Below are 22,888 nucleotides of genomic sequence, written 5' to 3' on the forward strand. Positions count from 1 at the left end.
TTTAGTAAGGATGGCCTTTCTCATTTTTCTATAATGTTAGTATGCCTGGGGGGGGGGATTTTGGCAGCCAGTTTACCTTTTTTTCCCCACACTCTCCTCCGTTGTCGTCTGATTTTTTTTCTTTCCTTTTATTTATTTTGCCGTCCAAATTCAATTGAAAGGCCGGCTCACACCGGCGACCTTCCCGTCACAGACACAGAGGTTTACTCACCATCACCCAGTTGCCATCACCCAAAAAGTGAATTTAAAAATCTGATGCAGGTATGGCTTAAAAATTACATTTATTAAACACATAAAAACCAAGGTAAATCAACTGAGTATGCAGAGCACAGGCTGGCTCCCTACACACAGGGTCAGCCTGACCCCTCTCCTGCCAGCAAGCTCTCCACAGCAGCCCAGTCCAGCTTACTGAGGATGCTTCCTGTACTCTCTGACACGCCGTCCAGCTCCAATCCGGCTTCCATCCCGGCTGCCTGGGCCGAGTCTGTCCACGGGCGCTGGGTAGAGGGCGGGGGGGGGGGGTCAGCATACGTTTCTGCACTTAATAGACTCAGTTTGGCATTAAACAAATGGGTTTGGCCTCAAGGGGAACACATATGCCCCCCTCACAGAACAGACATAATACAAATCACACAGGAAGAGGTGCGTCTGTGCCACTGTGTGAGCCTGTACCTGTCCCCAGTCCTGGCTCTCCAGACCCAGGAGCCTCCGGATCTCCGGGGCGGGCTCCCAGGGGCTCACCACATCCCGGTCCTCTGTGTCCTCGGGGCTGCTGCCGCACCGGTCCTCACCTCCAGTTCCCGGCACACTGTGGGGCTGCGGAACCCGCCGCGTCCTGCCCCGGACCTCAGCCTGCGCCATGCCTGTGCAGTCTCGAATGCGCGTCAGCATGCCCCGTCGTGTAAACTGGGACAGGCGGTCGCTAGGCAGGGCTTTGGCTGTCACCCCCAGGAACAGGAACGTACCGGAAAGATCAAGGCATGGGCTAGTTAGTTAATTTCTGAAATCGTGTGGGAGAAAGTGCGTGTTTCTGGAATATTCCTGTGTGGACCGGAAACCCACCAGGTCTGTGCAGGCCCAGCCTGCTGGCCCGCGAGGCCTGAGCCTCAGTCACCCTGCCTGGGGAAGAGAGCGAGCGCAGCCCTGCTGGGGACTTGTGACTCCTCCCTGCTCTCCCAGAGGATTTACTCCTGTTTCGCAGCCCCACCCTGGAACACATCAGTGCAAATCACACCACAGCTCCGCCCCCACTGGTTAAGCAGCCAATCAGTAACCTAGGCTACTCCTGACCTGGTGCTGCTATGAGTGCTGTTCTGCATTGGGGGCGGAGTCAGAGAGGACACGGGCAGGGCCTGCGACGCAGTGAGTAGGTCTGCCATTAAGTTGCAGGCCTCCTGAGCTCTCTGACTGTGGTGCTGCAGCAGAGCTGCCCTGTGGGAACAAGGACTACGTGACCATCTACAGGGCACAGCTTCCACGCACAGACGCGTTTACCCAGCGCCGGTCAGCCATGTCTGAGGAGGCTGATACATGATAATCCGATCTTACCTGTCCTTCTCTTCTTTGACCTTCTTGCTGAGCGTGATATCCCTGGATGTCGGCGTCTGAGAAGAAAAGACGCAACAGAAGATGCAACGAATGTTTAATTGACTGCAGGAAAAGGCTGGGTGTGTTGCTAGGGGGCGCCGGCAAGGCCCCACGCCGACCATGTCTCCCCAGACCAGCCGCACTCTCTAAGCCCAACTCTCACCAGGGTTGTGGTGCCTCTGAAGGGTTTGCGCTCCTGCTCCATTCGCTCCTCCCTTTGTTTTCGGTGCTCCGCCAACCGCTCCCTCTGTCTGCTCCTCATCCACGCCTGTACCTCCTGCTGCTCCTCCTCTGCCCGACTTGCCTGCGGCAGCCCCTGCCTGTGAGAGGAACCATAGTGTCTGAACAAGGCACAGCACAGTGTCGGCACAGACAAACAGGCCCGGTGCGTTCTGCGGTCCGAGCCGGAGCTACTGGTACACACCTTCTCAGCTTGGCGGCCTGCATGTGCGACAGACCCAGGCTCGTCGCCGACATGGCCCCGTCCCGCAGCAGCTCCCCGAGGATGTCCCCCACGTCGCTGAGCCCCGACAGGTTTAGGGACTCCTCTGGCCGCCTGGGGGGGGGGGCAGGGGGGTTGGGGGTGGCAGGGTGAGTTGGTCAAAGTAACGAGTCCCAGTGCCATCAAGTCCGGTCTCTACGCCATACCGCCACTTACCGTCCAGGGCCGGTCGCCATGGTGCCCAAGTCTGCAGGAGGAAACGACAGATGGACGAGGTGAGGAGGAGAGTAGGAGAGCAAAGGCACAAAATGCAGATCCCTGACGAGCGCGACGGGGCCGGCTGCATGAGCCCCCTGAGCGCGCTCCCAGCGACAGCACTGCCAGCACTGCCAGTGTCAGCTTACACGTCAGGTACACATTCAGCAGGGGAACATAAGCTACGAAATCAGCAGGGAGGTGTCAGGGGCTCCAGTGAACCATGTCACTGCAGGACACCCAACACCCCAGAGCCTGTATTTTCATTTGATGGTTCCCATATCGAAGGTATCAGTTTGTACTGACAGGAATTTAAACAAAAAGATCAAAAGAGGGCTGGGGTTACCCTGCAGGGAGGGCAGTGACTGGAAGGTGGCGCCGTCCACAGCAGCAGGCAGCGGAGAGCTGCAAAAGCGTGTCCTTGGGTCTGGGGGACCAGTGACCAGTGCAGGGACATCAAATTCAGCTCCATAGCCTTGATGATCCTCCTTCTCCTCTTCCTCTGCCTCTTCATCCTCTGGGTCTATGTGTCTCGGAGGCTGACTCACGCTGGAGGCTGACGCAGGGGGCCGGGGGATTGTGGTCATCACTGGACCCTCATCAAGTCTGAGAGCGCATCCCTTCCCCCACCTTACCTTCCTCTGCGACCTTCACATCGACCTTGCTGCGGGGCTCCGAGCTGGGGGGCTCACGGCTGAGTGGACCCAGTGTGTCTATGGTCCTCACCAGCTGAGCAAGCAAGACTTCTGTCAGTGAAATGAGAGACAGGGCAGACACTCGGGACACAGAGGTGGCCAGGATACAGGGGTGTCACTGCATAGAGATACAGGGGACAGGTGGGGTGGGGTGGGGGGTGAGTGAGACAGGGTACCATCCTGCTGCTGGCGAACTCCCGCTCCATGTGGTCGGCCATCTTCTGCAAGGCACTCAGCTGGGCATCCATCTCCGACAGGCAGCTCCACGCCTGCCTCCTGGACATCGCCCACCGGTCCGGCTGACCCCGCCCCAGAGCTTCCTGCCCCAGAGCATCCTGCCCAAGAGCATCCTGCCCCAGAGCATCTGACCCCTGAGCATCCGACCCCTGAGCATCTTGTCCTGCGGTCGGCTTGAGCACCACAGCATCATCCCCGGGCCGAGAGGCTGTGCTTGGAAAAGTCAGCCCCACAGGAGGCCCTGGGGATCGGGGAAAGGCAGCAGGAGGCACAAGACCAGGGTTAGTGAGTCTGCCCCCTGCTGGCCATGCACTGTGTCTCAGACATGGGCAGCCTATCCTCAACATCGACAGCTGAACCAGGCAACCTCATATCCAGGGATACAACAGGCCACTGGGTGTGAAATGAGCTGATTGGCTGAGTCGGTTCCAGGTAAGGCTACACTACCACTAGGGGCCTGCAGCTCAAATTACTGGGACATTGAGGTGAGGTATTCGAGCTGAACTGAGCTCACCGTCAGGAAGCGGGGCCCCTGCTGGGGAGTTTGTGACAGGCAGCTCTGCTGGGGTGGAGTTTGTGACAGAGGCAGCGAGGAGATGGAGCTGGCTGGAGGGTGGGGGCGAGCGAGGGCGGTCCTGGGCGTGAAGGGACAGACGGGGCGGCAGCTCCCGGAATAAGGCCACGTCCTCCAGGTCAATGACATTGATGAATCCGCGGCCCACCTGAGGACAGAAGCCCTAAGGCAGTCGCCAACGCCTGTAACAGCCATGGCTGTGTGACACCAATGCCGCTAAAGCTTCCCGAAGTGGGCACGCTCTTACCTTCTTCCCCGCCTGTGCTGGGGCCTCCTGGGTCTCAGGACTATGAGGACGATGGTCCTGGGGGAACCTCAGGTCCAAGAAGATATCAGGGGGCACAACTGCAGCTTCCCGCTGCTGCTCACCCACTGGACAGACAACACACTGACAATGTCAAGTAGTAACCCTGATGCTAAGCCTTAGGCATTCACACTCTGACAGTTAGCATGCTAGTAACCTCGATGCCAAGCCCTAGGCATGCACAGTCTCACAACTAGCACGCTAGTAACCCAGATAACAATATATAAATGGAAGATTCTTCCCATATGGTAGAACAGGGTGACAGAACATGACATTCAGGGTTGCTACTCGCACTTTCAGATTCTCACAGCCACGTAAGATATCTTACGGCAGATCAATATTATTCCATTATAAACCTAAAATTAGCTTCATCTAAAACACTGAGGTAGTTTTCAAATCCTACAAGCTATTTATAAGGTAATAAAACTGTTACATCCATATAAAACAGTGTTTCTCAAACTTTTTCAGACCCACAAAGCCCACATATGATCTCATATATACAGGAACATACATCAGAAGAGGCCTATTTGTTTGGAGCTGCATTTTTTTGAAAGATCCAGGTAAACCCTCTGGTTGTGAGGACCACATACAGTCCACATACATGTTAGTTTTAGTTAAAGTTCATATGATTTTTTTTGTTTATTTATTTTCACTTTCTCACTTAAGTGACTGATGTGACGGCGGAACGTAAAAACACTGGGAAACGCTGACTAAATACACATCGTTTTTAGAAGTCCCCTCACGGACCTCTAGAGGTCGCTCACGGGCCACACTGTGAGAACCACTGATATAAGCGCATGCGCATGTGTGTGCAGAAATGAAAGTCCCACGCCAGCCCGCTGAGTGGGCAACCCTGGACGCGTGTGAGTAATTCTGCGGAAAGCAGCATGACTTACTTCCCGGACCAGCAGTCAGAGATGCGGGAAACTTGGCGGAAACGGCTTTGTCAGCAAGCGAGATGGGAGAAGCTACAAGGACCAGAGACAGCCAATCAAAGCTTCTGATTTACACCACATGACCACAGATAACTCAAGTTGTTATGGGATGACAGGCGAGTCCTACAGACATGCGCATGTATGAAGACACACAGTCTAATGCTGACCAATCTGCACAGATCCTTTACAACACAGTAGGGTGGGATTATGCCCCAGAGACACAGGTGAGAGAGCAAATGGGACGCACCTGGGTCGGTGCTGGTACACGCATCGTGGACTTCCGGGGCTGCCTTCTGTGTGCAGGCGAAGGCATGCAGCTCAGCCGCAGTGGACCAAGCCTTTGCCACAAGCTGGTTTGTCAGCACAGGGTCACACGGCACTGTGGCAACATAAGTCAAAGGTCACTCTCATTACTGAACTCAAATGACACCCAAAGCAGAATGAGTAGCCAGATGAAGGCCAGCTTACTGAGAAGGGGCTCTGAAGGCTGCTTGATCAGCACCCTGGGCTGGGCCCCCTCTGCGCACACCTGTGAAGGCAAAGAGCCCAGCCGATTAGGCCACAGCTCTACAGAAACGCACAAGCGGAGGTCAGACGAACGGCACTGTGCCGAGGGCCCCTGTACCTCCGCTGGAGTCGCTGGTTCTTCTGGCTTGAAGGTGACGCCCGGATCCCCCTTCTCTCTCCGCTTCTCCTCCCTCCTCCTCTGCCTGCGAAGTAAAGCATAGCACTCAGCATTCCAGTCCTGCCCTTGGGTCTTCAGCCAGGCAACCTAAGGCAGGGGCGACTTCTGAGAACAAGTAAAAACTCTGTACCCATCTCAGGGGTCAGGATCACCTTTTCATATTTTAAATCAAGTTTATAATATTTTAAATATTCGTCTGAAATGCAGTTTGGATTTAGTTTTATTCATATTCATTTTAAAAGTTGTTTCTATTCAGCTTCTATGTATTAGAATTTTATTTCTAAGGATAAGCTGAAAGTTGTAGAAATGTATGTCTGGCCTATAGAGAATCCTACATGGATACACCGTGCACATTATTTACTCAAAAATGGGCAAAAGGTCTCCCAGGGATTACTAATGGTTTACACGTAAAATTGCGAGAGACCAGGAAAAAAAATGCAAGTAAGCTATATAGTATTAAACAGTAAGAACAATAACAGAAAGTATGACAGCATTATTATTAAATTTTGGAAGCAGTATTTTAGTTTTCGACTTTAGTTGTAGTTTTCAATTTTATTTTTATATCTTATTTTGTTTACAAAAATGTTTTTTTCTAATTTTCATTAGACAATAACCCTGGACCCTTCTGGAAGATTCCACAGCAGTGATGGACAGCTACAGAGTGACACTCAGTGGCACTCAGATCCCTCTCAAAGATTCCACGGCCAGTTGCAAATCCCCAGGAACAATACCCCCCAGATATACTCAGGGAGTCTAGCCCAAGGCTGCCTCACCTCTTTGCGGAGATCGGGGCCGTGTGGCGGGCCGCCTCAGCAGCGAGCGGCTGCCTCTCCGCGGTCAGGAGGAGAAGCTGCCTGCTGCCCCACAAAGGCCCTCCTGCTAGCTCCTCCAAGGGAATGAGACGAGGGGCTGGCAGCGCTAGCGGTGGGGGATGCTCTGCTCTAACATGGAGCTCGGATTCTGACCGTAGCAGCCGAATCCCCGACCCAGGGAAGGACCTGGACGGAGCGGGGGGGCAGGCAATTGTGGGGCGAGCGTCGTCGTGGAAGCGGAGTAAGGGGAGCACGGGGGACTGTTCATATCTGTGGGGTTCCACACGCCGGAGCCTAGGCGGAGAGCTCCAGGGCACCTGACCTGGGGGCGGCCGGTCTACCAGGAGGTAACCGCCCAGAGCCGGTCCCCATGCCTCTCTCACCGAGGGAGGGGGTGGCTGGCTAGAAGAGGAAACCAATGGAGGCTGTGGTTGCAGCAATGGCCGCTTATTGGAATGCAGCTGTAACAGCGGGAGCCCAGCTGGGGGCACTGTGGGTAGGGTGTGCTCAGGTGTGTCCTGGGGTAGTAGCAGCGGGATGCCTACAGGGGCATGGCTTGTGACCGAGCGGAGCAGCCCAGAGGATGCAGGGAGTAAACCATCCTGGCCCATCTGACTGATCTGGGACCAGTTAGCATCTACAGCCAGCAGTGGCGAGCCCTGGAGAGAAACAGGAGGGAGGAGATCAGCTGACCGACCATTACACAACCCCACCTCCTACAGAAAAAGTGCTGAGCCCCCCCCCTATGCCACACACACACACACACACACACACACACACACACACACACACACACACAGGTCACTGACACTCCTGCGTGACTCCCCACCTGCACAGCTTCCTGAGAGTTGCTGGGCAGGGCTGCTGTGCCTGAAAAGCCTTCGCCCTTAGCTGGGATCTGAATGTTGGGCTGGATGGGGGATACATTGTGATGGAGGACAGGGGCAGGCAACTGGGGTAAAACAGACTGGCTGGGCTGGGGCAACTTTGATTGGTTGTAGTCAGGCAAAACAGGATGGGGCAAAAGGGGAAGGGTGAAATGAGACTGGGGCAGGTTGGGCTGTAAGTGGGGCAGAGTGGGCTGAGGGTGGGGCAGGTTACGCTGAAACAGGGGTAGGTTGGACTGAAGCTGGGGCAGGTTAGGCTGAGGGTGGGGCAGATCAGGCTGAGGGTGGGGTAGGTTGGGCTGTAAGTGGGGCAGATCAGGCTGTAAGTGGGGCAGATCAGGCTGAGGGTGGGGCAGATCAGGCTGAGGGTGGAGCAGGTTGGACTGAAGCTGGGGCAGATCAGGCGGAGGGTGGGGTAGGTTGGGCTGTAAGTGGGGCAGACTGGCTTGAGGGTGGGGCAGGTTGGGCTGTAAGTGGGGCAGGTTGGGCTGAAACTGGGGCAGAATGGGCTGAGGGTGGGGCAGACCAGGTTGAGGCTGGGGCAGGTTGGTCTGAGAGTGGGGCAGGTTGGACTGAAACTGGGGCAGAATGGGCTGAGGGTGGGGCAGATCAGGTTGAGGCTGGGGCAGATTGACCTGAGGGTTGGGCAGATTGGCCTGAGGGTTGGGCAGATTGGCCTGAGGGTGGGGCAGGTTGGTAAATGACATTCCCACAATTTGCATGAGACCCATGAAGTTGATCTGCTGTAACTGGAGACAGAAAAAGAAGAAACAAGTGTGAGCAGACATGCGGGTATGAAGAATCCTCCTGCATGATCCTGAGCATCAGGTACACTGACGGGGTAATCGCCTGCGTACCACTCCGGAACCACAAAGCTCTGTGACCGCATCGTTTGACTGTGGCGACCTGCTCTCTGACTGTGGTGTCTTCCTTGCTCTGTGACCACGTCATTTTTCCCCCTCCATAACTGCATCTTTCTTACTCCACCACCATGTCGTCTTTCCCGCTCTGTGACTGTGGCGTCTTTCCCGCTATGTGACCAGGTCTTTCCCGCTATGTGACCAGGTCTTTCCCGCTATGTGACCAGGTCTTTCCCGCTCAGTGACTGCGTGTTTTCCGCTCCATGACCGGGTCTGTCCCGCTCCGTGACCGCGGCGTCTTTCCCACTCCATGACCGCGGCGTCTTTCCCGCTCCATGACCGCGGCGTCTTTCCCGCTCCATGACCGCGGCGTCTTTCCCGCTCCATGACCGCGGCGTCTTTCCCGCTCCATGACCGCGGCGTCTTTCCCGCTCCATGACCGCGGCGTCTTTCCCGCTCCATGACCGCGGCATCTTTCCCGCTCCATGACCGCGGCATCTTTCCCGCTCCATGACCGCGGCATCTTTCCCGCTCCATGACCGTGGCGTCTTTCCCGCTCCATGACCGCGGCATCTTTCCCGCTCCATGACCGCGGCATCTTTCCCGCTCCATGACCGCGGCTTCTTTCCCGCTCCATGACCGCGGCATCTTTCCCGCTCCATGACCGCGGCGTCTTTCCTGCATTCACCTGTACCAGCCTGAAAAGCTCATCCTGCAGGAGCCGCGTGATGCTGTCGGAGTGCTGGGGCTCCGTAGCGGGCCCCCCCCTGGCCACATTCTCCGAGCAAGGCTCCAGCTGTGGGCTTCTCCGGGGGAGGAGCTTGGGGTTCACTGGCATGCTGGGTTCAAGAACCAGCCGTGAGTCACTGTGGGGACAGATGGGTGGGGGGGGGGCAGGTATCAGTGCTACTGTAGTCACTGCCCATAATGCACTGCCACGCCAGCAGGAAATCGCCGACACTCACTCCTCCTCCGCATTCCCAGTCCTCTCAGGTTCTGATTCTGCTCCACAGGCCCCAGGACTCTCTGACCTCTCCAGCTCATCAGCCCTGAAGCACACAGGCACACTGGTGTGGGTCCGAACGCAGCCCGAATCAGCATGTGATACACAGCTCAGCGGATATTATTGATGAAGGAACACGGTTACCATGAGTAACAAGCAGAGGACTCCCTCCTTCACGGCCCCTCGGGGGACTCTGTGTTACCCCCCACACCCGTTCAGGGGACCAGGGGACTCTGCGTTACCCCACACACCCGTTCAGGGGACCAGGGGACTCTGTGTTACCCCCCACATCCCTTCAGGGGACTCTGCGTTACCCCACACACCCGTTCATGGGACCAGGGGACTCTGTGTTACCCCCCACATCCCTTCAGGAGACTCTGCGTTACCCCACACACCTGTTCAGGGGACCAGGGGACTCTGCGTTACCCCACACACCTGTTCAGGGGACCAGGGGACTCTGCGTTACCCCACACACCCGTTCATGGGACCAGGGAACACTGCGTTACACCACACACCCGTTCAGGGAACACTGCGTTACACCACACACCCGTTCAGGGGACCCTACGTTACCCCCACACAGCCCCTCAGGGGACCCTACGTTACCCCCGCACTTACTGAGAGGATGTTCCGGGAGACCCACAAGCCGCTTCCTTTGAGGGGGTGTCATAGTCCAGGTCAGCCAGCGTCAGTGTCTGTGCAGGTAAATAAGACACAGTATGTAGTGTGAGGCACTGCGTGTTTTGCGGAAGGCGTAAGGTGCAATAATCACCATGGTTCCTGATGACTGGCGAAGCAATTGCCATTAGCAATTTATATAAACTTGCCGTATCTTTAGGTTGATTAAATTCAGATAGTGGCGCACACCACTTAATACTGTTATGGTATACTAATTTTTGGTATACTATGGTTTGGTATACCTCAGTGTGATATGCGATATGCACTGAAGTGCGGTTGAAGAAAGGAACAGCTCAGCAGCCACAACATTTTTAAAAAGAGGAGATCTTGTGGATAAACAAGGTAGAAAGACATTGGTGGTGTGGCGGTATTGTTTGCAGTTTAAAGTTTAGCACGTTCATCAAACGTAAGGATATGCTGAATTTATACTGGTTACTTTCAGGCGTCATAAAATGCCTCATTAGTATTTTAACTGTACTACTAATCTGCTTAAAAATTGTTGACGTAAATAAATGTTCGTATAGTGCTGAAAAGCTGGCCTCCAGCCAAATGTTTCGTCTGTCATCTGAAGTCCTGGTGATCACTCATGCGCTATATAATATCGATATGATATCGCCCAGCCCTAGGCAGACACTTCCACAGCGATCACTTGACTCAAACACATGCGATAGACTGAGTACCAGTCCCCGCAGAGCAGCCACGCATTCTGGTCTCCTACCATAGCACTGCTTCCTAGCCACACCCACCTGATCTTTGGGGGATGGCGTCCTGGGGACAGTCCTGATCTGGACAGAGATGTCAGGCCGAGTGAGGGACTCCAGCGACTCAGAGGGCTCCTCCGTACTCCTGTCATCTGAGTCATTAACGCACCAGCTGTTTATAGCCCCCACAACAGCACACACTGAGGAAATAACCCTCAATTTTCACCCGATCCTCATGTGCTCCTCACCTTCCTCGGCCGTGCTAAGGTCAGAGGTCACACTGTTCTCACGGTACCGGCACGAAGGGTTCTGTTCTTCAGAGCCAGCCCCTGGCCCTGCCTCCTCTATCAGAGACATGCTGCAGAGCAGAACACAGATTTACTCTTGCAGTCCCACCCAGAGAGAAAATCTACCACACACACACAATCCTGCTTTTACTGTCCTCCTGCATGCTGACCATGCTTTGCTCACCCAAAAGGGCGTCCTTGCAGACGATCTGGAGCAGAAGGCGTAGGGGGGCTCCCAGAGAAGGTACAGCGCTCTGTGTCCTCACTGCGCCAAACCTTCTCTGGCAGCAGCACTGGGCTGACTGTTGCCTCCGTTAGTGGAACCTGGGGTAGAGAGAGGGGCAGTGCCCACCAGGGAAAAAATAAACTACAGGACCAGCTGCTATGAAAAGCATTTCTTCATTTAAAAGCCTAGACACTGCAGGAGAGGGATGAGTCATGGACCTGGAAGTGTATGCCCAGCAGGGCGGCGCTGTATCTGCTTGTCAGGAGCTTCAGGGTGCTGAGGACAGCTGGGGCAGATGTCTTAGCCCTGATAAACACCACCCCGGCCTTTCCGATGGCTGCAGCTGTCCTCTTCGGGGAGGAATGGATATGCAACACCTTCCTGTCAGACCAGCGCATCATCCACTCTAGCAGTCGGCTCAGACTTGGAAACTGAGCGTCCAGTCTCGGGTCAGGGTCTTCGCAAGGGTCCAAATCAGCATCAGGCTGGACCTCAAACAGCCAGGGGGCCTCAGAATTGACCTGGGACCCTTGGATGCTGCACTTAGAACTATTCTTGGCCTGACGGTGGAGGCCAAACAAGCCCTGGGACTTTCCTGCCCCAAGACCAGGGAAGAGTGGCTCCGAGCCGGCCACGCTGGTACCAGGTGCCAGGGACTGGCTGTGGCCCTGGCCCAGGCCAGACGAAGCAAGCCGATAGCAGCGACCAGGCCGGAACACGGCAGTCCCTTTCCTGTCACGGGCACAACGGCGCCGAAGTGTGGTCATCATGTCAAATGTCAGGGAGTGCAATTCACTCTCCCACAGCTGGGGCGTGTAGCTACTCAGGAGGGGGGGGTCCAAGTGTGCACCCCCTACACTATCCTTCTCTAGCATGTAGCTCAGGAAGAGCTCAAGGAAACTCAGGTACTCCTCGTCATCCAACTCGAACTCCCATGTCCCGACGAGAGGCAGGCGCGCCCTGCCTGGTATGCCTGCCCGGGGCTCCCTCTCTTGCTCCAGCAGGCCGGGGTCCTCCCTGACCCCGGTCCGTCCAGCACCACTCCTGACCAGACAGAAAAGCCAGCGTCAAGTCATGTAGCATGACCCTGTGAAAAGCAGCTCTCTGCCAAACCAAGCCCTTACCCAAGCTGGCTCCCACCACGCGGCGGTGACGCGGGCTCCGAGCTGGTATCGGCCGTGTCCCCGCAGTCCGTCAGTGTACTGCAGCTCAGGCTGGCCCCCAGAGAGTCTCCTGTCTCCTCCTCCCTCTCCCACAGGTGGCGCTGCAGGGGGCCGAGGCACTTGGCTACACGACTGCGATTCCGTCGGCTCTTCTTCAGCTGATCCTCGACCAGAGAGGCCATTGCCTGGTCCTCTCCTAGAAAGGGGGCGGGGGAAGTGTGGGGTACATGTAGACGGGGAATGACATGCCCAAGTGGAACATTCAGAAGGGAAAGCGATGATCGCTCTTGAAGCAATTGCTCATAGCCATATATGCTCATAATAAGGGTAAAGAAGGACTACAAATGGCAGGACACAGGAAGGCCAAAGGTCACAGGCCACTGGACAGGGGTGTGGCCTACCAAGCCTCCGCAGTAGGGAGCTGTACTTCTCCCTCAGGGAGACCCGCACTGAGTCCTCCTGGGCCGGGAAGGCCTGGGACAGCACCTGTGCCAGCTGAGACGGGAACGTGGTCAGAGGGGAATCATCAGTGGGCCGAGCAGACAGAGCCGTCCCAGAGGAGGCAGTTACCATGGGAACAGGCGGCAGCGCAGACGCCAGACTGAGCAGCACATCCTGCAGGACCTCTTCGGCATTCAGGAACCGAGCGAAAGGGAGGAGACGGCAGCCCCAGCGCAGGGCGGTCACGCAACACGCCTCCAGCTGAGAGAGAAAGATGGCATGAGCCCGCCTGCGAAGGGCACACTCACAGCTGATGCCCCTCAGACCTCCACCTGATCGCAGCACACCTGTGTGCCCATCCCATGATTCCTTGCAGCCTGGTATTTCCTGCAGGAAACTGACAGCTGGTCCCGAACATGGAGCATCCAGCAGAAGCCACACAGCTCCCTGAAGCATGCTGCAAAGGACAGAAGCTGCCGTGATGCGATCTCCATAGGGGCAAAGGCACCCTGCTTACTGACCGAATTCATCAGAGTCTTACTCATCATCTCCACGGTCACCGAGTCCAGAATCCCTTCCCTCGGAGACCCAGGTATGACAAATCCACTGGGGGAGACGAACTTCATAAGTCCGTCGGGAAAGGACCTGACTGCAGCCTCAGAGCAATCCCTACGGATCTGGGAACAGATGAGTTAACTAGTTAATGTAAATTATTTAGCTAATAGCAGACTTTTTGAACCCTAATAGCAACAATAATCCAAACCCGACCCCTAAACCAAAACCCTAATCTTAACCCTAAACCAGGGATGGGCAATCTCACCCTGAAAGGTTGTATGCGGGTTTTCGCTGCAATTCCCTAATCAGAGGACTGATTGGCTGAGGAGTCCTCGCAGCTGGGTTTGAACAGCTGACCTTAAGGTTATCCCAAAAACCCGCATACACACCGACCCTCTGATGAGATGCCTGCCGCTGCCCTGACTCTAACCCCGGCCCCTAACCAGACACAATCACAGGGTTAACCCTAACCCTAACCCTTATTACGTGATGTATAAGAATGCACAAGGCAATAGTATGCAGATCAGATAGGTCAGAAAGGAGAAAGTAAAGGCAGAATGAGATAGACTGGAGACAAAATGTGCCAAGTAAGTATTTCCTTATTTATTTATTTTGGCATGTAATGGAGATTATGGCTCCTAGAAAAAAACCATTTGGCTCTTATATATTTTGGGTTTAGGAGCCAATAGCTCCTAACATATTTTTTTTTCGTCTTTTTTCTCTGGTACCTTCCGCATCACCCGGCGGCAGTAGCGCAGCTGTGTCGTGTACCACTGGGCAGCAGGGACGCAGCAGCGAGCGGCCCTCAGGAGCAACAGCGCCCTCTGCAGGACGGCAGACACTTGCAGACGGGATAGCCACTCCAGCGCCAATGGCCCTTCTCCTGTGGGGTCCTGGAGCAAAGCAGCAAAGGACCCAAACCATCAAGCCACACACTCAGACTATTACTAGCACGTTACTGTACTGTGTCACATACATCGGGGTCTGGGGCAGGCTGGGGGCAATAGAGCGGTGGGGCAGGCAGGTACAGCCCACCGGGCACCAGTGCGGACAGGCAGGACCCCAGCACCCTGGCACGGTCCACCAGGTGGCGCAGTGGCTGCGACAGCACGTCCAGGCCAGCCATGGCTGCTGCCCTGAGGAGGTCCTGCACTGAGGCCTGGAGCTGATCGTCCTCCTCTTCCTGGGAGCCTACGGGATGCAGAAAAACGGTGACGGCTGTGCTCCCCGAATAGAGAGGCAGGGAGCCTAACTCTAACCCATACCGCCCTCATCCAGGGAGCCTCAGAGGCAGGCACAGACCCGTCAAACACTCACACCGCTGGCCGCGCAGTGCCTCCATGCCTAGCACGCACTCCAGCTGCTCCTGCAGTATGTGTCTGGGGTTCAGTTCCCCTGGCAGGTGCAGTTCCTTCCATCGTAGCCTGGGGGCGGCAGTAAGCATTCGGTGACCATCATCGTTGGTCTCTATAGACGACGCACTCCCCGGCAGATAGGCACACTTACCCTGTGAGGGGGGTCTCATCCCTACAGTAGGTGGTGTAAGCCACGCCCAGAGAGACAGCCGTCTTCCAGTCTCCCAGGTGATGGGCGAACCATGCAGCCTCGGGAAGAAGCCCCCCCAGGAGGAGAAGGTCCAGGGCATAGCCCACGGTCCACACCCCCGACAGTTCCTGACTCCGCACCGCTTCCGTGACAGAGATCTGACTCAGGGGCACGAGCCTCGGACCAGGGGCTGCACACACACACACAAGCATGCAGGCAGTGAGCGCACACACGTGTATCATACATGCAAGCCTGGAAGCAGCCGGAAGCCAGACCCACCTGGAGGCAGGTGCAGGGGGGGCAGAACGTCCACGCAGTGGGGGGGCATGATGACCAGCGGTTGGTTGGTGAAGTAGCAGGCCATGAACCTACCAAGTGACTGCACCACTGCGTAGACGGCCTCGCTGTTCACCTGCTGCAGACGGGCAGCGAGGGCCGACTCTGCCTGTGCGGCTGGAAGGAGGGGTAATGAAGGCGTTACCACGGTGATAGTGACAGTGACAGCCACCCACCGCCCCCCCCCCCACACACACACACACACACACACACACAACACCCAGCCTCACCGCCTGTATGGGCCGCATCCTCCACCTCCAGCCCCGCTTTCCGGACCAGCCTCTGGGCCAGCCGGTCACAGAACCCCTGGGCCTCCCTCAAGCGGTACCGGAAGAGCAGGCTGTAGAGCAGCGCCAGGCAGTACCGGGTCTCCAGGAAGCAGGAGCGCGGCCCTGCTGGAGGGCAGAGGGAGCATCAGTGGCTGCCACGTTAACCGGACCACAGATGTAGGCCAGGGCTCCCTCCCACACACCTCCGTCTCGGTCCGCCAGTAGGTCGGTGATCCACGCCTGGACGCCGTCTGCATATGAGCCCATCAGGAAGTGCTGCTCGCCTGGAAGCAGGGAGACATACGACGTGGGTGCACTGTTCACCGGCACAGCCTCAACACAGCCGCACACACATGCACTAAGACAGCGGACGGTACACGGCCTGGATTCGGACCTGTGACCCTGTACAGCGTGGGGCCCCCCTCCAGCTCAGCTCCGGCCGCCTGCAGGACCCACTGAGCCTGGTTCAGGACATCAGAGATGCTGTGCCGCTCCTCTTCACAGCTGCCATGTCCTGGCTGGGAGCACAGCCCATCTGCACACTGCAGCGCCGTCGTGTATAGCTCCTGCCACACCCTCAGCAACCTGTAGAGGGAGCACTGATAAATCTCTAGCCAAGCACAGGTGCTTGCGGACTGGACACAACACAAGTACAGCCCTCTTCGAGGCATGACTTGTGCAGGAACAACAAAAACAGTTTAAAGTTTAAAAAAAATTAGGTATCCCGCAATACCTTCTGGAAGGATGCCGTCCCATGAGCTGAGCATTCTGGGAAAACCTCTGAAGGGGGTCCCACTGTGCCTCCCTCAGCAATGGGACAGAAAAGACATCAGACAGAGGGACAGACGATGGAGCTCCCTGGCGCTCAGGAAGGCTGTAGCAGGTTCTCTGAGGAAGCCAGTAGATTTGGTCAAGACTCTGGGAGGCCAGGGTGAGAACCAGCAGGGCAGTGGAGAGGGTATAGGAGGATGGAGCAGCACCACCACCCTGAGGTGACAGTAGCAGGCGCACCACCTGCTCTGTCAGCTCCACTGCCACGCCCAAGCAGGTGGCTCCACCCACATGGGGCGTGTCCCAGGATAGCAGGTAGAGAAGGGTTCGCAGCAGGTTCAGAACACGAGACAGCCAGGTGTCCTGCGCCATCTCTGGCTCACGGGACGCTGAGAAAGGAGCGAGACGCAGGAGAACGGCGTACCGCAGTGCACAGCGCACTGCGTATCTCAGCAGACGAGCACGATGCTCCATGACGCCCCCCAGTGACACACCCAGCGCCCAGGCCGTCAGCAGGCTCCTCCGGGCATGTGACAGCTTGACCAGTAGGGGTGGGGCTTCGGGCTCCGCCTCTGTGAGGTCGTGGGATTGGTCAGGATAAGCATGAAGAGTGTCGAACATAGAGGCAAACTCCAGTCTCCCCTCCATCTCCACGCATGGACCTGGAAGCTGACTGCCCTCGTCATCGGAGTCGTCCTCAGCGTCCACCTGTAGAGGGTGTCAGATAGGGCCCTGGGCTCAATCTACTTTACTGGAGCGCTTCTCCAAACCAGAATGAAGAGCAGGCCAGTCAGAGCGAACCGAAGAGTACGCTGACCTTGGCCTGTGTGCCCGAGTCGCCCCCCAGGAGGAAGCGGGGCAGGTCCGTGTCAAGCGCGTCACCCCCACGGATCTCCTGCAGGCTGCTCGTCAGCTTAAGCGTGGACAGTGCCTCCTGCTATAGTCAGGGGAAGTATAGTCACAACAGAGGCCGGTACAGATGCAGTATTTGGGAGGGGTGGGGCGCCTCGTCGAAAGAGGATCTGCTTACCCCCTGGGAGCCGACCGCACCCTGGCGGAACACCTCCAAGGCTTCCATGGCGTCCAACAGGAGGGCGCCGACGAGAGCAGCGGCAGAGGGCCGGCGGGGGATGCAGAGGACAGTCGCCGTGTAGCCATCAGACACGACGAGGCAGGCCGAGTGGGGGTGCCAGGACACGGAATAGCGCTGCCGCAGGACGTCCTGAGCAGAGGCACAGGAACTGGGCGGGGAAGCGTCCTGCGGCTGGGTCTGGGGGGGTCTGCGGGGAGGAATTTATGCCGTGTTAGCGTACCACAGTTAGCGTGTCTTGTGAACACGACTGTGTGTGTGTATGTGCGTGTGCACGTTAGGGGGGGGGGGGGGCACCTGTAGGTGACCAGTGGGTGGAGGGGCAGGAAGTGGGCGGGACCGAGCTCCACGCTGCAACCCGAGGTGGAGAGAGACAGGAGCCCCCCCAGCCGAGCCAGAAGCAGCAGGGACCCCCGCTTCAGCACACAGGCCAGGAAGAGCCCCCCTGCACTCCAGCTCACATCCGCCACCCAGTATGACCTGCGGGGGGCAGACACTCCATCCAATAAGCACCCAGAACCAAACAATATGCCCCCCCACCACCCTGACACAGACTGGCACGCACTCACCTGACATACTTGGCGGGGATGGCCAGGTCCCTGCTTCCGCAGCCCCCCAGCCAGCTGGGCACAGAGACAAGGTTCTGGGTGCTGATGAACAGAACCTGGGTGGCCTGAACAAAGTAGAACATGGTCAGACGCTGATGCAGGATCAACGTCTATGAAACATACACATCAAGATTCAAGTTTCAGTGTCACATGTCTTTAGAGTAACACTGAAATTCTTATGCCAAAGTTGCGTGGAAGGGGACAGACATAAGGAGCAGCATAGCAACAACAGTGCAATACAGGACAATAGGGAAATTAGGGACAAGATGCACAATATAGAAATAAGTAAACAAAAGAAATAAGCAATGAACAGAAAATTCTGAATGGCTGTCCACCCAGCGCTCCACCTACTCTGGGGTCCCTCTGGTTCAGGGTCACAGCCAAAAGCAGCCCGTCGGGGGACAGGGCACACAACAGGGCCCCCCGGGACTTCACAGGGCGGCAGGGGGGTTGCAGGCTGGCCAGTGGGTACAGCTGTGTGGACCAGCGCACGCTGTACCCCTGCGGACTAAAAACACAGTAAGGCATCAGAAAGGTCTTCTTCGGGGGCTGCACCGGCCCCCCACACGGGCCCCCGCTGGGACCCTCACCTGTGCCGGAGCTCGGGACTCTCCTCCCAGCAAATCTTCAGGAAGGTGACACCCAGCTGGTTCCCCACGATGTAAGCGAATGCAGACAGGCAGCAGTCGCCCAGGGCCTAGCAGAGGCAGTGACGGTGTCAGCACCGGGCTGGCTCCCGCCAGCCAGAAAGGTACCATCTCTGGTTATCCGAGGCTCCTCACCTCCCCCTGGATAAAGGCACAGTGCAGACAGGCCTCTCTGTCCATCAGCGAAGGCAGGGACGGGCATTCAGGAGGCAGGATCTCAGCCCAGCGGCCCCTCGCCTCGCCATCCCGCAGCCCTCCCAGCCCCCGTGCATCCACACACTCCCACAGGAAGACCTGCGTCGTCAGGGCAGCCAGAAGCAGCCGGCGGCCGTCACCCGAGACCAGCAAGGATGGGGTCACGGATCGCTCTGCACACACCGAGACACACACGGAGGGGATTACACACTACCGTTAGGTGTCACCACAAATCACCACGCTATGACACACTCACACACGCAGACCTACCCTTAGCCATGGTGGCCATTTCGCACACAGCCGGCACGGGGGCCACAGTCTTTATAAAATCCCTGTCCTTATTCCACAGAAACACCTCCCCAGAGAGAAGCAGGCCGGCCAGCCAGGCACCTAGGGGAACCAGGACAAGACGATGAAGACCCCACGACCACCAGCGACCCCACATCTCAAGCCCAGGGGCGCTCAGCACCGTTGTGGGACGCTGCCATGGCGACCACCCTGGGGAGAAGCGGCTGAAGTTTGGGGGTTCTTCTCTTGGTCCTCCCTGAGGCCATGTCGATCTCGCTGATCCTTGTGTCGTCCAGCACGAACACAGCCTCCTTCTCCTGGAGGACAAAAATAACCTGTGTATAGTGAGGGTCCAATCCACAAACAAAACACTCATTATAGAAGGACAGGGGTGATCCTGCTCACCGCTCAACATTGGAGGGGGGAATCCTACTCATAATTTGACAGGAGTTATCCTGCTCATGGGTTAACAGGAGGTGACCATGAGCTGAGATTAACAGGGAGTGAGTGGGGGTGGACAGGGTTGTCACCTGTCCCAGTTTTGTCCCCTTTTTTCAGCAACCGTCTCGGAGAATTAGTATTCTGTCCCAGGACACAAATTGTCCTGGTTTTTTGCGAAGATGCACATCTAATTTAGAATTTCGTAGTTTCAATTAAAACCTCACTTGGTTTTCTTCTAGCACTATTCTTTTGTCTTCCTGGTTATGTTTATACATACAATATTGTGTCCATAAATGGTTTAGAACGGGTAAAACAACGATGGCCTTATCTGTACTTTTGATTGGTAGAATAATACGAAGCGTACCTGTTACCTAGCAACTGCGCGGGCTGTCGGTCAGCCGCATGCATCCACATCTACGACTTAAAATCGCTAGCTAGATGTAATTTTATAAAATAAATAAATAAATAAATAAATAAATAAATAAATAAATAAATAAATAAATAAAAATTTATCGGTTTTGTGAAATGGGGGGAATGTCAGTTAGGTTGTCCAAAGGCATTCAGTTAAAAGTGTGTTTATAATACTTTTTAATATGTCTAATAATGTTTTCATTGGTAAAAGGAGTATACCTTTTGGGTTGGGTTTTGCAATAGATTATAAGTTGACTACATGCATACATAGTCTAGTTTACTAGTGTATATATATATATATATGTTTACTCGTTACGTAGAAATAGACAGCAGGACAGAGTGAGCGCAGAGGAAAATAGTATATTTGCGAAAATGCATAAATCCCTTCCCCCCAAATGTCCCGGTTTTTCCACATATCAAAAGTGGTGACCCTCCTACCTGTCCGAGCCAACAGAACCGCGGCCACGGCTTCCTGCGCTTGATACTGGTCACCAGCATCACCTCCAGATGCAGCTCCATCGTCCCTGTCGGATAGCAGTGATCCTGACATTCACGCAGCTGTCTGACAAAACAAACCCGCAACGCTCGCGCTTTTCACGTTTACGGCGTGTCGAAATGAAAAAACGGTCGGAAATATTATGTTGAATTTGCCATTTTAACATCAGAGGCGAACCGGGCCCGAAGGTGGTGCTCGTTAGTACATCTGGTACACCAAACCAGTCGGCTTCTGCCTAGTGATGGTTAACTGGCGTCCACAGCAACCAAGCGACGCCGCTGTTGCTAACAGCTAACAGGCTAACACAGGCTGACGCCGGTTAACACCGGCTAATGATGCTAACTGAGTAATTACGTGCTACATTCCCGACTCCAGTCTGACTGCTACCTGAGGTAATACTCAGGCTAATCGAGCCCAGTTAGCATTTGGGGCTACTTGCCCAAATTCATGAAGAAAACTTTCAAATCTCCCTCGGCTTCCGGCCCGAGAGACGCCTCCCCTGCGCTCAGCCGCGAACGGAGAGCTGACTTCGGGCTCTGGCACAGCGACCCCCGCCGGCACAGACGGGATTGCAGCGAGGTCGCCGGTCATAGCAGGTATCGGACTCGACGCTCTATCGGCACGTTAAGTAGATGTTAATGTAAGTAAAGCAGAAGTTAGCAAGGGAATATCAGTAATAAAAAACCTAATATAACAAAGAATAAATAATAAATTAACAAACAAAATAACAAAACCGTGTACCACTATGTCGAATATAGTGCAAAAAAGTTGTTGTGAAACATACATTCAAATTCCGTACAGAATGTAGGCATATATTGTAGTGGGTAAGAAAGCGAATCTGTAGCTCCCAGTTTTGCATTTAGGGGAGATGAGTTTGAGACTGAGTATGCTCCTTATCTCTCTGATGGGTAGCCAACAGGGCAAACCCAGCCCATTCCCAAACTACCCCAAGAGTTTATGTCACATGAAACAGAGGAGGGGCAATGTGTGACGAAAACCAGTCTCATCTGCACTCACAGCACAGGGAGATACAAGGGCAATCACCATTCCCTATTCCCATCACCCAGGGAAACACACCTATCAGTTCACAATTCAAGGGAACCAATGCATTTGCTTCATATGGACATAGTCAAGCTTATTGAACCTTGCATCCGAGCTCTCATGTGCCTGCTAGGGATTCTGGGAAACAGCTGGCTGGCAATTCGCACTCTGCCCAGCAGAAGATCTCACCTCCGTACCAACGAAGCCCTATTCCTGAACCTGGCCATCTCCAACCTCATCACCAATGTCCTGGTGGATGTGCCGGACATCATGTCGGAGTTTGCTGGCGGATGGTTCCTGGGGAATATGTACTGCAAGATGTACTGGTTCTTCTCAGACCTCTCTGAAGCCAGCAGCATCTTCTCCACTCTGCTGATCAGTCTGTTCTGGTACCAGAAACTGGTGGGGTCATTGAAGCGGGGTGGATCTCCAGTGGCACTGGACAGCCTCCGCCTGATCGCCCCACTGCTGGCTGGGGGTTGGGCTGTCGCTGTGCTCTTCAGCTTCCCCAACCTCATCTACAGCTTCTTGGAAACCAGAAACCAAACTGCAGCTGTATGCACAGTAGAGTTTCCTTCTCAGAAAGCCAAGGATATTTATGAAATCACATACTTGACCCTGGGTAACGCCGTGCCCATTTCTGGAATATTATTTGCTAGCGTACAGATCGTGGCGACCTTACTCCGACACAAGAAACGCATCCAGGGAATGGGTGCTGACCCACCCCCTGCTCCTCAGATGCTTGGGCCAGAAGGATCCAGCCTGCCAGGGGGGACAGCGGCAGGAGAAGCTAAAAATATTGCATCCCCTCGACCCAGCAAGCCCACACCGAACACTGGCCCCGAAGTAAGAGCGGCCAAGAGTAAGGTGGCTGTGGCCAGCATTTTCCTGGTCTGCTGGCTGACCCATCTGATATCGCGCATTTACAACAACGTTAGCGAGTCGTCCGTGTTGATGGATGTAGCTTCATACGCCGGTTCCTCCTACACCAGCATCATCCCCTACATCTTCCTTTACAGCATCAGAAAGTTGACCTGCTCATGTCGAGGGTGAAAGCACCAAAAACGCACCAGGGCGGTATGTTCCTGTACGTATGGTCAACTTAGTGTTCCATGTATGAGGTAATGATCTAGACATATGATTCATTTATAAAGAACAACTGTGTTCACCAACAGTGTGTGTGACTTTTCTGTTGTACCATACGACTCTAGTCACATTGCTGCAGGTCAGACCAAACAGGTAAAAGAAATTAAGGAGTGATCAAAACTGATTAACTAAAAAGATTTTGAAGAGCCACACCAGACTACCTGGAGGGTGATGAAAGCCACCATTTCTCACACACGCACATCAATGAGTGTCCACTGTGACCAAACGTATAATTACAGCTCATCAGAGGCCACTTTGTCAATATACACAAGTCAACAAG

The 22,888-nt window shown here is 55.2% G+C and overlaps 2 protein-coding genes across 2 annotated transcripts; one reads left to right on the forward strand and one right to left on the reverse strand.

The window, feature by feature from the left end:
- Positions 1-264: 264 nt before the first annotated feature.
- On the reverse strand, positions 265-21,011 carry cplane1 (ciliogenesis and planar polarity effector 1). The gene is made up of 51 exons (XM_049020900.1): positions 20,861-21,011; positions 20,364-20,449; positions 19,255-19,390; positions 19,056-19,175; positions 18,726-18,958; positions 18,534-18,640; positions 18,295-18,451; positions 17,905-18,008; positions 17,633-17,815; positions 17,276-17,525; positions 17,063-17,182; positions 16,208-16,953; positions 15,869-16,059; positions 15,678-15,758; positions 15,436-15,600; positions 15,149-15,322; positions 14,831-15,059; positions 14,642-14,748; positions 14,301-14,515; positions 14,053-14,217; positions 13,311-13,446; positions 13,117-13,226; positions 12,899-13,030; positions 12,730-12,823; positions 12,290-12,524; positions 11,384-12,209; positions 11,124-11,263; positions 10,901-11,010; positions 10,698-10,804; positions 9,892-9,968; positions 9,239-9,322; positions 8,962-9,139; positions 7,356-8,162; positions 6,488-7,185; positions 5,655-5,739; positions 5,498-5,558; positions 5,277-5,408; positions 4,991-5,062; positions 4,038-4,162; positions 3,731-3,938; positions 3,156-3,457; positions 2,920-3,013; positions 2,631-2,840; positions 2,246-2,276; positions 2,012-2,143; positions 1,751-1,907; positions 1,549-1,604; positions 1,291-1,431; positions 1,063-1,208; positions 673-938; positions 265-497 (listed from the first exon to the last, which is right to left on the reverse strand). The coding sequence occupies exons 1-51, from the start codon at positions 20,868-20,870 to the stop codon at positions 354-356; spliced, it is 9,675 nt and encodes a 3,224-aa protein (XP_048876857.1). The 5' UTR covers positions 20,871-21,011; the 3' UTR covers positions 265-353.
- On the forward strand, positions 20,924-22,750 carry LOC125746651 (uncharacterized). Its single transcript, XM_049020901.1, has 2 exons — positions 20,924-21,017; positions 21,596-22,750. Exon 2 carries the CDS (start codon positions 21,733-21,735, stop codon positions 22,513-22,515), a length of 783 nt encoding a protein of 260 aa, XP_048876858.1. The 5' UTR covers positions 20,924-21,017; positions 21,596-21,732; the 3' UTR covers positions 22,516-22,750.
- The last annotated feature ends 138 nt before the right edge of the window (positions 22,751-22,888 follow it).

The sequence above is a fragment of the Brienomyrus brachyistius genome, chromosome 7 (assembly GCF_023856365.1).
Source record: "Brienomyrus brachyistius isolate T26 chromosome 7, BBRACH_0.4, whole genome shotgun sequence".
In the NCBI taxonomy this organism is placed as follows: domain Eukaryota; kingdom Metazoa; phylum Chordata; class Actinopteri; order Osteoglossiformes; family Mormyridae; genus Brienomyrus; species Brienomyrus brachyistius.